The sequence below is a fragment of the Eucalyptus grandis genome, chromosome 7, assembly GCF_016545825.1.
Source record: "Eucalyptus grandis isolate ANBG69807.140 chromosome 7, ASM1654582v1, whole genome shotgun sequence".
In the NCBI taxonomy this organism is placed as follows: domain Eukaryota; kingdom Viridiplantae; phylum Streptophyta; class Magnoliopsida; order Myrtales; family Myrtaceae; genus Eucalyptus; species Eucalyptus grandis.
The window spans coordinates 22,081,390-22,095,834 of record NC_052618.1 but is presented as its reverse complement, the minus strand read 5'-3'; the positions used below and the strand labels follow the sequence as shown (position 1 = coordinate 22,095,834).

The window sequence follows — 14,445 nt, the reverse complement described above, 5'->3', positions numbered from 1 at the left end:
GCTCATCAAAAGCAAACCACATATACCATTCTCCTTCATCTTAGGTTGCTCGTCCAGTACCAACAGTTGCATCACTGCAGGTGCGAGTACAAAACAGGAGCCGGCACAGTGACCGAAAGGCTTCGCGCAAGGCTGGCAGCGATTCAAACTGGTACTGCCGAAGACAACCTTGGGTGGACTTTGACACTTAACCAAGCTTAATGTCTATTCTCTACTGCCTATGAAAATGTAGAAATAAGCTAGCTGATATGCACTAGAAAGTAACTTATATTTCAGAGGCACCACAGAGATATATTCCCCTCTGTTTGCTTACATTGACATCGTAAAGAGAAACGAATAGTTCCTTCTTCTCTACTTTTCTCGTCTTTACATAGAGATGCAGTACGCGAGGATTTTGATAGCTGTTTCATCCAAGACAAGTTACACTTGGAACAAATCTCTCACCCTATCCAATTCTTTCAGCGTTGCAACCTTCTAGTTCAAACTTCTGCCTTATGATCCAACCTTCCATTTGGCACCAAAAACATCTTCTCTACTCTTTCTTTACATCGACATTGGAAAGAGAGAAGTATCGTTCCTTTTCCTCTCCTTTCATCGTCTTTACATAGAGACGCAGTACGCCAGGATTTTGGTAGTTGTCTCATCCAAGAATGTAAGGCAGAACAACTTATTCTTGGAACAAATCTCGCCCTATCCAATTCTTTCAGCGCGCAAGCCTAGTAAGTTACTGGACTTGAACATCTCTAACAGATACAACCACAAAACAGATATGCAAGCAGTCTGAGCAAAGTCTGGGTGCACCTAAGAAGTATACATTTTGCCTGCAAGAAAAATGAGTAAAACGCACTTTTACAGCATTGACCTCAACAATGAAAGAAATCTGGTAAAAGCATTCGGAAAATTTCATCTTGATCGTCTAATTTGCGTCAAAAGTATAACAAAAATATCGTTCCAAGTGTCCGTGATTCCTGGTAGGCACCAATGCATGCAATCATCGTGTTTCTTCCCACCAAATGTGGATGGGTGAGCATCAGCTCTGAACTCGCTCAAGTGAGTAATATCCAGCACGTGGAAATCTGAACCTTTAAGCGCCTTGTAGAGGTGCTGGTTAACAAGGCGTGCCTCCACATTAGTTCCGTTATTTTCAATTCCAAAGAGCTCTTCGACCTGAAGAAGAATGAAGACAAGAAATTATCAATAGCCATGAATAAGTCGCACACAGTAAGTGACAGGCAACTGAATAGTTGAATCAAGATAGCAAATGCAAGTTATGCTTAAACTAAAGAAGCATTTCAAGAGTGCTTATATAATCTTTATTGATAAAAAAGAAAGAAGCATTTCAAGAGAACAAGAGAACCTCACCTGTTCTGGTAATAAAGGTTTAGAACGTGGGCAAGAACCACCTTGGTCCCAGTCTCCCCCCTCAAAATGTCTAGGTGATTGAGTACGAAAGAATTTGATGGTGCCAGACTTTGCTTCCTTGCTCACATACTTCATCTAATGGACAACCCAAATCGGCAGAACAATCTCTTGGTCAGTCACGAATAATTTTCTCAAGTTCTCAAGCTATAAGTAGCTGTATAACTTAAATGATTCTAATCAAGCGCTAATTAGACCTTAAATTTCCAAATGACAGTTGAAAAGTGAAAATAATAATAATAATAAATAAACAGACTTTTAGTTAGTACGATTAAAATCCCAATGAAATGCATGGCCAGACCCCTGCTGGACTATATGCCAATCTGTAGGGGAGGATTTTATCACCCTTCTACCTTTGACTTTTGGCTATATCCTCAGAATCCATAGTATACAATCTCTCTCCTCTTTTGGAGAAAATACCAAGCGGTTCATTCTCTAGAAAATTCCAACTGCCGAAAAGACATTACTGACTAAGAAGCAAAAGTTCTAGTGTTCTGTTCAGCTTTCAATGCTATTGGCCATTGTTAATTATCGTGCTAATATCCTAGATTTTAAGCAGCAGAGGAAGATCACAAGCATCATGCAAAGTTGATCGCTGAAACCTATTGGCATACTAATCTAATCAAGCATAACTGACATAATGAATAAAAATATAAAAAGGCATACCATGTTTTCGAGAACCAAATCCAAGCCGATATCAGGTTTCAACGGAGGGATCAGCGGCTGACCCTTTCTGAAGAAAAGCATGGGTGACTTTATTGGGTCAAATTTTGAAGGAGCCCACCACCTATAAGCAAAAGATGACATGCCATAGTTTATGTCAAGAAATGCTCAAATTTGCAAGTTTCAGTGCTATGGTTTTTACCAGGATAAGCAATTAGAGGATGGGAAATAAAGGGTGAATGAATGTATAGTCTTGCATTCTAACTTTTGATTTCGCATAAAGACGAGGAGGCTTCCTAACCCACTTTCTTAAATTCTGGGGAAAGGAGGAACATGGAAATATTTCTTAGTGTTCTCTTTTAGTTCAAGATGCACCAAAATGTGCAGCTTGTCAGGGCAAATAACATCAACATGCAAATAAAGGGTTGCCGCTAAAACTTGGAATTCAGGAATATTTGTGCATCTAGTCCTCATGTATTAATTTGACAACCATCACCAACCCACTCCCCACCCCCACCCCCCACCCCCACCAACGCACGCTCACACGGGAACCCTTTTTTCTTTTCCTTCCCAAAGAAAAAAGGTAGAACATTTCTTCTCAGTCTTGCTGCTTACCAGTCAATCCACAAAACAAATTATTTATCAAGGAAAAAGAAACTCCAATCAGCACATGCTAAACTGGCAACATCATTCACAATATCCATCGCACTGAACAGCCCAATTAAAACAACCATCAAAAGATAATAGACAATCCCAGTGTTCAGGCAAGGCCTGCAAATTGTGTGGTAGTATGTAAAATTAATGGGACTGAATCAAAGAAACTTCAGATGTTGGGATGAATAAACATAAAGGATGCAGAGAAACTATGCCAAAGGCTTTTCTCAGAATCATTATTAAAAGCAAAAACCCACTGTTTACTCCTGATCCAGACTTTTAATTGACTAAATTACTATCTATTTAGTATCCATGAGTGAAATTAGGACAGCAGCTACCATACACAATTCTGCCATGTCAACTATCAACGATTATGAGGCCCTTCTACAGGTTGGCCATGCAGATAGGGGAAAAACATTTTTACCAGTGCCCAGTATTGAATATTAGAATATCATGAAACTGAGGAGCCGCAGCCCATGTCCCTTCTGGAAGATCTACATCAACTCTATAACCTTCCTTATATCCAAGGGACACCAGTTCCCCATCATCGGCATTAGCTGACCACCTGCATTCAACCCAAAGCCAAGCAGCCAGGGTCAACAAGCGTAATACCAATGCTTATCAAATTTAATGGTTAAACCGAATCAACTTTGGAACATCAAAAATGTTTCAAAATCTTAGAAATTGCAACCCAAAAACAAAGTGGGGAGAGACCACATTAAGATCCAGTCAAACCAAGTATAGTCAAGTGATGTTGGATAATATTTTATTACCCCTTCTCACGTGCAAGCCAGGTAGACACCATAAGGATGGTACATGGAATGGGTAGCACACATACACAAAATAACTTGGGGCATGAAGGATGCGGAAGCCTGGCTCTAATACCAGCTTATGGTAATATGCACAACCATTTACTCCAAACGCTCAAGCTATTAGAGTGCGATGCAAAGTATATTTTACATATTAGCACAAAACATCAAATTAACCTATGCTTAAAACAATACTCCTTAAGATACACTAACAACAAAATGAAGCTTGCACTTACAAAAATGGAAAAAGCCATTTGGAACGAAGTACCCAAGAAAGGACAATGCAAGAAATCTTTTACAGAAAGCAAGCCCAAGCAATAAAGAACTCGACAGATTAACTGCATCTTTCTCAAAGAGGCAGAAAGAATTCCTCTGCTTCTTTACGATGCAGCCATATCACTGACCACCTAAAGCCTAAATGCCTTGTAATTAAAACTGCAAACAAGTTCTCCAATGCCAGCAACCAAATTCATATTTTAAAATAGATCAATAAGCACCAACAAATAAATGCAAAATAGATATGCACAATAACTGAACAAAGAACATAGATAACATGCTACTACAGATAAATGAAGAATAGAAGGACCTCACAGACAATACATAAACAAAGCATGTCGTTCACAGCACCTTCATCCTCTTACCAACAATCACCTCCATACATATATCACTTAGCTAAAGAATATAAGTCCACACACATGTTTCAGTTTACAGAACTTACCCATTTAACTCTCTGCTTTTTAAGCTAATGGAAGTCTAGTTGCCACTTCAAGCCTTTTTATATGCTCCAAGCTGCTTAGTTTGTTCAACAGTACAACAATCAAATTTTGATGGCTTGGGCTGATGAGAATATTAGAAGTAAAAGATAGAGCCAACTCCCACTTCAAATTCAAAGAGAAGGTTCCAGGCAATGGTTCTTTTAGCTAGCCTTAGATTGGATCTACAGAGGCACTATTACCATCAATACAATAATTATGCAGCATTCATTATTCTTCATTAGATTGGATCTACAGAGGCACTATTACCATCAATACAATAATTATGCAGCATTCATTATTCTTCAAATTCTTATTTGAAGGCACAAAGGCTGGAAAAAGCCAAATGACTGAACAATCAGACAGAGCATAATTCAGCTCAACGTGATCAACCAGTTTCTCTAAAATTAACCTAGAAAAAGAATGTAGATAAATGACCACAGTCAGAAAGGAAAGAAAGAACATGTGAGCAACATAGCCATCATCATGTAAAGCATAGCTTACCTACCATAACGAGCCAAGAGATTCGTCCTGTGATAAGCAATGGTAAGGTTGTACCGAAGAAACGTGAACCCCCGATCGGCACCAGCAGGCCGCCACTTCTTAACCTCACCCGATACCTTCTTCAAAGAGCAGAAAAGAGAGACAAACATATTCCTGTTCAAGGAATCGCCAACGAACCCTGCACCATCGAATGTATCAGCTCCCAGGGGACAGCATTAAGCTATAATTAACTAAATTCCAATCAACTCCGAATCAAGCGCCAAGCAACAACTGTCAACTTCCCCAGCAATTGAATTCAGGATTCACGTGAAAACGTCACACAAAATCAACAATTTCACCGCAGAATCATTCTATCATGCGCTCAACTGCAGAGTCCATGAATTACCCATTGCTAAGACCGCTTTCCTTCTTCCCCCAACGCATTCTCAGCTAGTACGCGCACGCACGCACATCACTTCACAGTAAGACACGGCACAGAGAGAGAGGGAGTACCGATGTTGGTATTCCTGTTCATCTCCAGGAACCCGACCGGATCGAATGCGGGCAAATCGCAGGCCGCGGGCTTCCACCGCCACTTGCCCAGGTCGCGGGCGCCGGGCTTGCCGCCGGCGATGCAGTTCCACCCCTTGAATATCTCCTTGCAGGAGCCGTCGTACCGGACCGGCGATTCGAAGCTCGGGTCGTAGATCCAGGACCCCACGGAGTAATCGCAGGGCCGCCGCCCCCCGCCGCCGGTGGCGGCGGCCCCGGCCGGCGGATGCCGCTTCACCTCGAGGGTCTGGTGGGAGGCGGCGGCGGGGGTCGGGGAGGCGGCTCGGCGGAAGAGGGAGAGGGCGAGTAAGAGGGAGACGAAGCAGAGGAGGGAGAGGAGGGGGAGGAGGGAGTTGGGCTTCGATCGGAGGTCTCTCGCGGTGGCCATTGGCCGTCGGAGGTTCAGAGCCGCCGCCGCCGCCGCCGCCGTCGCCGATCTGCGCTGGAACTTAGAAAGTGTGCAGGACGCGAAAATGGATCGTGCTTTCCGGGTCGGGTCAGACCCATTCAAAGTTGGGTTCGATGCTCGACATCAAAATCGTCTAGTCATTCATACAAAGGAGCATTGATATATGTTCAAAATGACCACGCTCGATCTCCTCGAGTTTAGGGAATCGATTTTAGGTTGGGTGGATTGTCAACTTGGAATCGGACTGGATAGAGTTGATTGCAGCTTGTAAAATCGAGAATTGACCCACTTAATTTGATTTCAAGATCAAATCCCAAAATTAATGACTTTTTTTTTGCTTTTGGTTCACACTTTTGAGTCTCCATTTATCAAATACCAACATTTGGATTGCTAGTCTAAAATTTTTAATGGAATTTTTTTTTCTTTTAATATTGCTCTTTTCCTCTTTTATCTCGAAAAATACCATTCATCGTCTTCTTCCTTCTTCTTGGACTTGCTACTTCACCGTGAAGCTCAACCTAAGCGGGCAATGCTCAACCACAAGCGACTAGATTTGGCCACCGAGAAGCCTCGTCTCAAGGTCAGGCGACCTCGGGCGTCACCTAGGTAGCACCTAAGGTCGAGCGACGCAGGCGTCGCCTGAAGTTAGCATGACCCGGGCAACTAGGTTGTGCGACCCAAGTGTCGCCTAAGGTCGGTCGGTGACCTCAGGCAAGCCGCCTCCCGCCATTGCCACCGCCATCACCACCACCACCACCATTGCCGCCAAGCAATTGCATCTCCTCCTCCCTTTTCTTTTTCTTTTTTTTTTCTTTTCACCTTAAAGTTGTTTTGTAAAATATACACAAAAATAAGTTTCCAAACACACTTGCCTTCACAAAATGCCCATTCATTCAAAATTACTTTGGGGATTGCAAAAGCATTTCCCAAAAATTAAACCAAACGGATCATTTTTCCTCTTCTTTTTTTTTTTTATTTTTATTTCTTCTATTCCTTAAAAGTTAGACGTGAGCAAGTCCTTAAAAAGTTTTTGATGGATACATACCTTCTATAAGAAACAATATATACATAGTGATTGTTCAAAAAGAGACTGCGTATAATAAGATCTTAGATTTTCTTTTGACAAAAATAATAAGATCATAATGTTATATTTCGTATTCCCATTCACTCAAAAAGAAAATTTTGGGCAGGAAGATAAACCCCACATCAGTGCTTTGGTACTAGTTACTGCTGGGTAGAACAGTATATGATAGCGCATCGTGCATGGGGTGAGATGGGATGGTGTCAAAAATTACCGCAAGATAAATAGAGCTTCGCTCAAGTCTATCAACTGATTGCCCATCTTCCATCCCTAGTAATCTACTGTTTAGGATTTAATTCAGAATAAATAACAATAAAAATTAAAGAATTTTGGCCAAGCCATCAATCAAGGATGATTTAATCAATCCAATTCCTTACGTGGAACCAAAAACCGGACCAAACCCCTCCTGAACAATCCAAAACCAGTCAGTTCGGCTAGGTAGGTCCCAATTCCCGATTTAGAGTAGAGCTCAGAAATTCCAAGTTTCCACGTAAATAGTCGAATGCTATTTTGAGCATCTGAAGTATGGCCCCAACATTATCACCCTAGATCTTCCGGTGCGTAAGGGGCGAACTCGTCGGAAACTAGGAAGGCAGAGATTAGAACAGGGCAACCCTCGTTTCAAGAGTAGAATCTAAAAAGCTTCACATGGCAAAAACTAGTTAACGAGTAGCTCATTACAGTAGTGCCTGCAACCACTTATTCCCTGGTCGCCGCAACGTGACCCATTGACAATTCCCCTGCATAGACAGACAATCCACACACATTACGTGGTGACGAACGTCGATATGGTCGCCCGAAAACCAAACCGACGTCGCTCCACACAATCAAATTCATTATATCTCTTTACTCAGGCATTCCAAGACTCGGAAACGAAACCATCCTGTCCAGGCATGAAGTTCAGATACACGAGGGTCGTGACGGACACAATCGAAACGAAATCCCTGTAAATCTGAAAATGTGGAGGACACAGCAGTTGACATGACTTGCAAGATTTGCTCCTTAGAGGCCATGATGCAATCAACATGGAGTCTTCCTCTACTGTAATCTGTCCAACGTTAACTTCCCTCCACTTCTATTTCAGCAGGAATCCAGCACATGACAGTAGATCTGATAGGCCATCCATATAGTATTAACCAAAGACAAGACCATCATAATCAAAATTCATGAGCTATCGTTTTCAATAGACATAACAAAAGGAAACTACCACGTAGCAGCTTCTGAAAAAATAAAGACCTATTCTCAGAATTATGTAAGGGTGGAAGCCAACTTGGTGCATCCTCCCCTGAATTTATACTAAGAAATTAAACAAATTTATGATATCACTGGTAAAACTGATCGGGCCATCCGACTGTTGACACAACCCTTTGGGTGTGAAGTTTGAAGGATCTTGCTGCCCTGCTGTTTCTTCAGGAAGCTCAGAGAACAAGACTTCACTGTGGGATTTCAAGGCAACGATTTCAGATGGAAAACCTGGCAGGCCGGTTTATATGACTGCTTAACTGAAGCTTGCTCGAACTTCTTCGTGGCAGATTCGTTTTCTTCTAGTTTGCTCTGGAAAAAGTATTTTATCCACCAAGATGAGCTCCGCAATTTGGCCTTCAAAAAAGGATCGTTTACATACCATAAGTGATGAAAATTAGTAAATCTTTAAAATGCACAGGTATATAAACTGTAAACCTTTGCTGGGGGCTGGCACATTCTCTAGTAAGCAAACATTAAACGCTCGTAGCACTGGATCACAACTTGTCATCACTAAATTTTCATTAACATTTTTCTGCTTGTAAACTATAATTTGCCATCCATGACCAAAAGAAAATCTATATTTTGTGATCTCAAATATGTTATTCATACTTCTCTTGCATTCATACTCTCTCTGCAACTTTACTTTGTGTTAAAAACATCATTTCATCAAATGCCTCCAGTTCAGTCATGGAATGGTAAAGATAACACCAGTGACACAATATAATTATATCATCTTTCAAGCCTAAAATTATTCTGGTAAATAGTAAGTGTAAGAACCATCAATATCAGAAAGTGATGACAACTCACTGGACGGCCAAATCTTGATAACTCAGCAACTTTAGGTCTCTGCTGACCTGGATAGCCTGCAAAAGCAACAGCAAAAAGAATTAAAATCGGTCACCATGAGAAGTGTAATTTTAATGCTCCAGAGCCCAGAAAAAATATCTACAGAACTAGTAATTGACTCTCTTTTCCCAGTTAAATGTAGCTGATTAGCAAAGAACCATAAAGTGCCTACAATGTGCATGAAGGACTTAATGAACAGCAAAACAATAGCTCAGTAGAATTAAATCATATAACTCCATTTACTGGGGAATCTTCTCAAAGTAAGAAACAATAAAATAACAAACAAGATAGAGAAGGACAGTGCCCTATTGCAACCACAAAAAGGAAAAAGGAGAGAAAGGGGGCCCAAATCTTTTACTCAGCAATATTTTAAGGGGAATCGGCAGTGTTTTAATTTGGGCAATATTTAATTCCAGATCTCAATGTACACATGCCAGCATAGTGTCGAGAGGACAGAGATCCAGACATGTTAGAGGATAGGAGAGTAGCATGCCTCTCTTCCTCCCTGTATTTATAGCATATATATCGCCATTTATCGAGAAAAAATGTATTACGTATTGCTCTGCAAGCGCCACCTTCTCACATCATCATCTCAATCTCAGTCAGTATGTCTCTGGGTTTTCCCTCTGTTTCTGCCTTCATCTCTGTGTTTTGCCTTCTTCATCCTCTCTCTTTTTTCCTCTTACTCCTCTCCTAGTCATGGCCATTTTTAATGCTTTCCCTCTCACAGACCATTTTCACTCCCCTTCCCCATCAGATGTCCATGTGCACTTTGCCACTCTGTCTTCATGTCCGTTGATGATAAGAGCTCATCATCGAACTTCACTTCCCATGTTTGTCACCAAAAAGCAAGAAATCATAAGCAATGACTGGTGTGAAGGGAGGACTACTGTAATTTTAGGAAATACAGAGCCAGAGTATGAATGGCAAAGGCAGCTACACTAAACGGAGAGGGTGAGCCACACCCAAAGATCCCCCAAAGATCCTAATGAGGCCTTGCAGGATATGCTCAAGTACTGTAAGTAGAGAAATAGGCAGAGTATGATTCTTGGCAAGCATGCCCAGTCCACCCCGGACCTCCGGCGCAAGCTATCCAACCACTGCATTCTTGAGGGATTTCTCATGAGCAACAAGGAATGTGGCTTCAAGATCACAGGAGAACTTGATTGGGCACGCCGCCATTCTTCAAAACGTACGAAAATTCGAAGGGGGCCGAATGCAACAAAATCTTGGTGCTCAACAATGAAACGATGGAGGCAGTTTGGTGTGACATTCTGGCATGCAAGCATGGCATCGGCAAAATTTGGTGGGGTCTCCCAAAATATGGAAAGATTTTGAGAGGTAAAATCAGCACAAGGGAGATAGATTTTTCTGTTCCCAACCAGCAGTCGACTTCTTGTCACTTCTTCTTTCTTTATTGTTTCTCCTTTTATACCTTTCTCTTGGTCAACAATTTCCGAGAGTGTTTCGGAACACAAAGTGTGGCTTGCATTTGATCAGAAAATTGGTGGCCATGAAGAGCATTGCAGGACTTCTAGTTTGGGCCAAGGGAATCGGTTTCAGATCTTTTGTGGGACAAAAATTAGTTTGGAGAAGATGTTTCATGGAGAACCAACTTAGGACTTCTTGTGAGGTTGAAAATTGAAGGGACAAATGTGTCATGGGATACAGGTTTTGGAAATTTTTATGATTTTAACCCTAAACTAGATCACATGCACTTCCCATCAATTATGACAAAAAAGGACCATAAGATTTCTCTCGTGCTTTATTAAATCTTCCCCTTTTCCTTCCCTTCTCAGCATATGATGCACACATGCACTCATATAAACACTTGCACACATTTTCCTGTGCATCCTTCAGTCCAGTACTTATTTCAGGATTTGCAGTCTCAAAGAGTGACAAAGCCATTTGGGCGGTTTTCTAACATGCTTCTGTATAAATCAGTTTTCTCATGACATACATACACTCTATACTATGACATGCACTAGAATACAACTCTCCTGTTAAGATATCATCTCAGACTGCATCTGACTAGAGCAGGAACCTTCTACTGGCAATTTGAAGAATATGAGATCATATTGACAACTGGATCCACATTGTCTAATATGCATTAGAAGCCTACCATCAAAAAACTACAACTAGACCAGGTTGAATGAGGTTCTAATCAACTTTATCATCAAAATAACAAATCCATATTGCAGAAAATAACTTAGATATAAAACATTACCTGTGAAAATGACAACACCATCAGCAGATACCCTTGCCAATTCTGGAAGGGTTTTGTTAACATATCTTGGAGACAGGTAGTCCAACGCATCCGAAACTATGACAAGAGAAAAAGATTTTGCCCGGTAAGGAAGAGGAAACTTGATATCAGCTACCCGTACAATTGCTTTGCGAACAAGCCTTTTGCAGTTGGCCCCAGCTTCATCTATATCATATGGTTCAACACCCCAAGCTTCAGTATCTTCTTCCTTTAACAATTGAGACACCACTGAACAACTTTCGGGACCTACATGCAACACTTTGTGCATGCTGTCACCATATGCTTTCTTCAGAACAGGTAATGCTCTCAGCACTTCCAGACTGCATGGTACACCACCTGCAAAAGGATCTCGCTTCAAGTTTGGATTTATGTCCCCTTATAAACAGTTCTATACATGGCACTAAAATGGAGATTGATGTCCTCAAGAAGACATTAATTAGACTACAGTTTCCACCTTGACACAGTTGTATTATTGTATAACCTCAAGTGGGGCAGGATTGCTGCAAGTATACTCCACAGAATATGCAGATATTTTTTTGACAGGACCCAGCAATTTACAAGTATGATCAGATGACGAGGAAAAGAATGAAAAAGTAAAAAAAAAGAAAGAAAGAAAGAAATAGGACCATAATCCAGTCGTTGATGTAAAGAATAAAAGCTGGTGAGGTTGGGACATTATTGCCCAAGAACATATGAGGTAAGAGATATATACTTCATCCATATGTCAGCTTATAATCACAAATCAATTATCATTCATGAGCTGACTTGGGCTTACTAACGTGTCACTTCTTGGTATCGCCTAGCAGAAATTTGGTACAACACCAACAGATTCTATCAGATGCAAGGCAAAAGCAAAAGCAGAGGTCTATTTTGCTGAAAAGGACAAGATAAAACTGGACACAAACAATGGCTTATGAAAAATAAAAAAGTATCAACTACCCCATACCAGTAGCGTACAGGAATTTATGTAATGAGAGGAAAGAGAAAATTTGTCGAACTTTACCTTCAATTCTACTTACAGCATCTCCATCACCCCTTGATCCTCCTGTCACACAAATCCAGAAGATTGATTCAGTCCATAAATACAAGTAATACTGTTTATTTTACTAAAAACCTGAGCAAAAAATGAAAACCAGAATTTCGCAGTTAACATCCTATCCATTCGGCAGCCAACATTCTTTGAAACACTAATACCCCAGTCCTTTTTGCTACTAAATCCATTGGGTGGCGCTAGTAAATGAACAAATTCTGAGACATGTTTGAGCTAGTGCAAACTCTATGGAGGGAGCTATTGCTACATAATCTACATGCTTGAAGGAATTTCTTCAGCAAACAATAACCAAATGAAAAGATTGAGTACACACCTGATCCACTAAAAGAGTAACCAATCAGAAGGATTGCACCCTGAAAGTGAACAAGCAATCAAAGAGGTCAAACAAATCACTGGAATTCAGATCAGCATTAGTTAATCAATAGAAGCAAAAGAACGTAAAGGAAAATTGGAAATCATTTCAAAGAAAGCAGAACATGAGGTCGTTAATATTTACAAGGAAAAGCTTATATAAGATAAGATAAGACCAGGGAAGTGAACAGCAGAGAGCAACGGCAGGACTGCAACATACCACGACTAAAAGTCCGATAGGTAGCAAAGGCGACGACCGTGCTTTGGATTGCACCGCACCAACAAATGGGATGCTTCCACCATCTGCAAAGCGCCTTGCCACATTTGCAGCCCTCCTCGACATGTTGCTATTAAATTTTCAATCTGATAAAAAAAAAAAGGAAAAAGAAAAAGAAGAAGAAAATCAGCACACACGACTAAGCACAAGTGTCCACTGATAAATTTCATTTGGGATCACTCCCTGCCATCCAACTTTTCTCATTCTCCGCACGCACTCCCGCCTCACGCAACCTAAGAGAACCATCACGAACGGTCCCGGATTTCGTTTTCCACAGACAACGCCAATCTTGCATATCCTCCACAAAAAACAAAGGACAAAACGGGAGCCCAAAAGCGATCTGGCAACCTAAATTACTCTTCTTTAAGTTAATCTACTAACGACCAGTCACTACAAAACGACCAAGCTAGCATAACTTGCCAAAGCCAAGAATAAACAAATCCCAACTCAAACCCAAACTGGGTCCTCCCAAATCCAACACCATTACTGCTCAAAACGCTAGAGAGCATTCCCGGACCAACACCAACGCCGAAAGCAGCAGGCACCCAGAACGAAACACCCCCATCGGCCTCGACCCGAGGCAAAAAGAACCGCACTTGACCGGCCAAAAAAGAGACGGGAGACTGCAGCTGTTCAGACCGCATCAAAGACTGTGAATTCGCCACCGCTGAAGAAAACCCATTACCTGGTGGGGATTGCGGGAGGTGGGCAGGATCTAGATCTGACCCAGTACGACTCCACACTTCAGCTCCACACACAGAGAGAGAAACAGAGACAGAGAAAGAGACAGGGAGAGAGAAGATTCTCGTGCGCTTCTGTACCGAGTTGACTGTTCAGTTAATTTATAAGTAAGAAAGGGAAAACTAGAGGGAGTTTTACGCGCCACCCGTATTGCTGTCCCCCGTGCGCTGGTGTCGCGTTGCCGATTCGAGATGGTCGTGCGCATCCATACAATCTGTCGTTCGTGGAGAGATATCGCACGGCGAGGTCTCGGGTCGCGCCGGGCCTCCATGTCCATGTCCCAGGAGGTAACGATGTTCCATGTCGAGAATTATGAAATCATTTCGTTTAATTCTCAAATTTACACGAGTACATCATGCTTCTCTCGTTTTGAATGTAGTTTTTAATCAATGATAAGGTACTTCAAATTGGCTCCGACTAAGTTCCTCTTAACCATAAATGGAGATTGGCAAGTTTATTCTAGAATCACTCAAAATGCCTCACTTAATGATTAAGAAAAAAATTTAAGTTTGATTGGATTAAATTTGGATTGGATTAGATTTGAATCGGATCGGATATTGAAATTTAAATTTGAGTTACAACTCGGGTTAAACAGATCTAGGAATAAGTATTTATTCAAAATAAATCTTAAAAGAGTGGACCAAGAAACTCTTATTCTTTCCTTTTGTTTTTATTTTTATTTTTACATTTTATATTAATTCTTGTTGTTGCAGCCTCTACTTCTAGTTTATCTCTCTCTTTACCTTGCTTCGCCCACTAATTCGTATTTCCTCGACGTGAATCAACCATTCGAAGATCACAAGCTTCCTATAGATCAATGGCTTGGCTATACAAGAAGAATCAGAC

The 14,445-nt window shown here is 41.2% G+C and overlaps 2 protein-coding genes across 2 annotated transcripts; both read right to left on the bottom strand.

Annotated features, from left to right (window-relative positions):
* Window positions 1–670: 670 nt before the first annotated feature.
* Window positions 671–5,923, bottom strand: LOC104453025 (protein trichome birefringence-like 13). The gene is made up of 6 exons (XM_010067527.3): window positions 5,294–5,923; window positions 4,802–4,979; window positions 3,161–3,301; window positions 2,086–2,206; window positions 1,363–1,497; window positions 671–1,167 (listed from the first exon to the last, which is right to left on the bottom strand). The coding sequence occupies exons 1-6, from the start codon at window positions 5,718–5,720 to the stop codon at window positions 904–906; spliced, it is 1,266 nt and encodes a 421-aa protein (XP_010065829.2). The 5' UTR covers window positions 5,721–5,923; the 3' UTR covers window positions 671–903.
* A 1,998-nt stretch (window positions 5,924–7,921) lies between these two features.
* LOC104453024 (probable pectin methylesterase CGR3) lies at window positions 7,922–13,786 on the bottom strand. The gene is made up of 7 exons (XM_010067526.3): window positions 13,544–13,786; window positions 12,802–12,944; window positions 12,544–12,583; window positions 12,183–12,224; window positions 11,141–11,515; window positions 8,875–8,930; window positions 7,922–8,421 (listed from the first exon to the last, which is right to left on the bottom strand). The coding sequence occupies exons 2-7, from the start codon at window positions 12,922–12,924 to the stop codon at window positions 8,269–8,271; spliced, it is 789 nt and encodes a 262-aa protein (XP_010065828.2). The 5' UTR covers window positions 12,925–12,944; window positions 13,544–13,786; the 3' UTR covers window positions 7,922–8,268.
* Window positions 13,787–14,445: the final 659 nt, after the last annotated feature.

Bases quoted from the DNA above. Each gene is read 5' to 3' on its own strand.
- LOC104453025 (XM_010067527.3), bottom strand. From the start codon at position 5,720: ATGGCCACCGCGAGAGACCTCCGATCGAAGCCCAACTCCCTCCTCCCC. The intron at 4,980-5,293 runs GTACTCCCTCTC...TCGATGGTGCAG, and splicing joins GAACAGGAATACCAACATCG to GGTTCGTTGGCGATTCCTTG. The intron at 2,207-3,160 runs GTAAAAATGTTT...TTTTGCTTATAG, and splicing joins ATATTCAATACTGGGCACTG to GTGGTGGGCTCCTTCAAAAT.
- LOC104453024 (XM_010067526.3), bottom strand. From the start codon at position 12,924: ATGTCGAGGAGGGCTGCAAATGTGGCAAGGCGCTTTGCAGATGGTGGA. The intron at 11,516-12,182 runs GTAAAGTTCGAC...ATCCTTTTGCAG, and splicing joins TGCTGTAAGTAGAATTGAAG to GTGGTGTACCATGCAGTCTG. The intron at 8,931-11,140 runs GTAATGTTTTAT...TTGCTTTTGCAG, and splicing joins TGGTGTTGTCATTTTCACAG to GCTATCCAGGTCAGCAGAGA.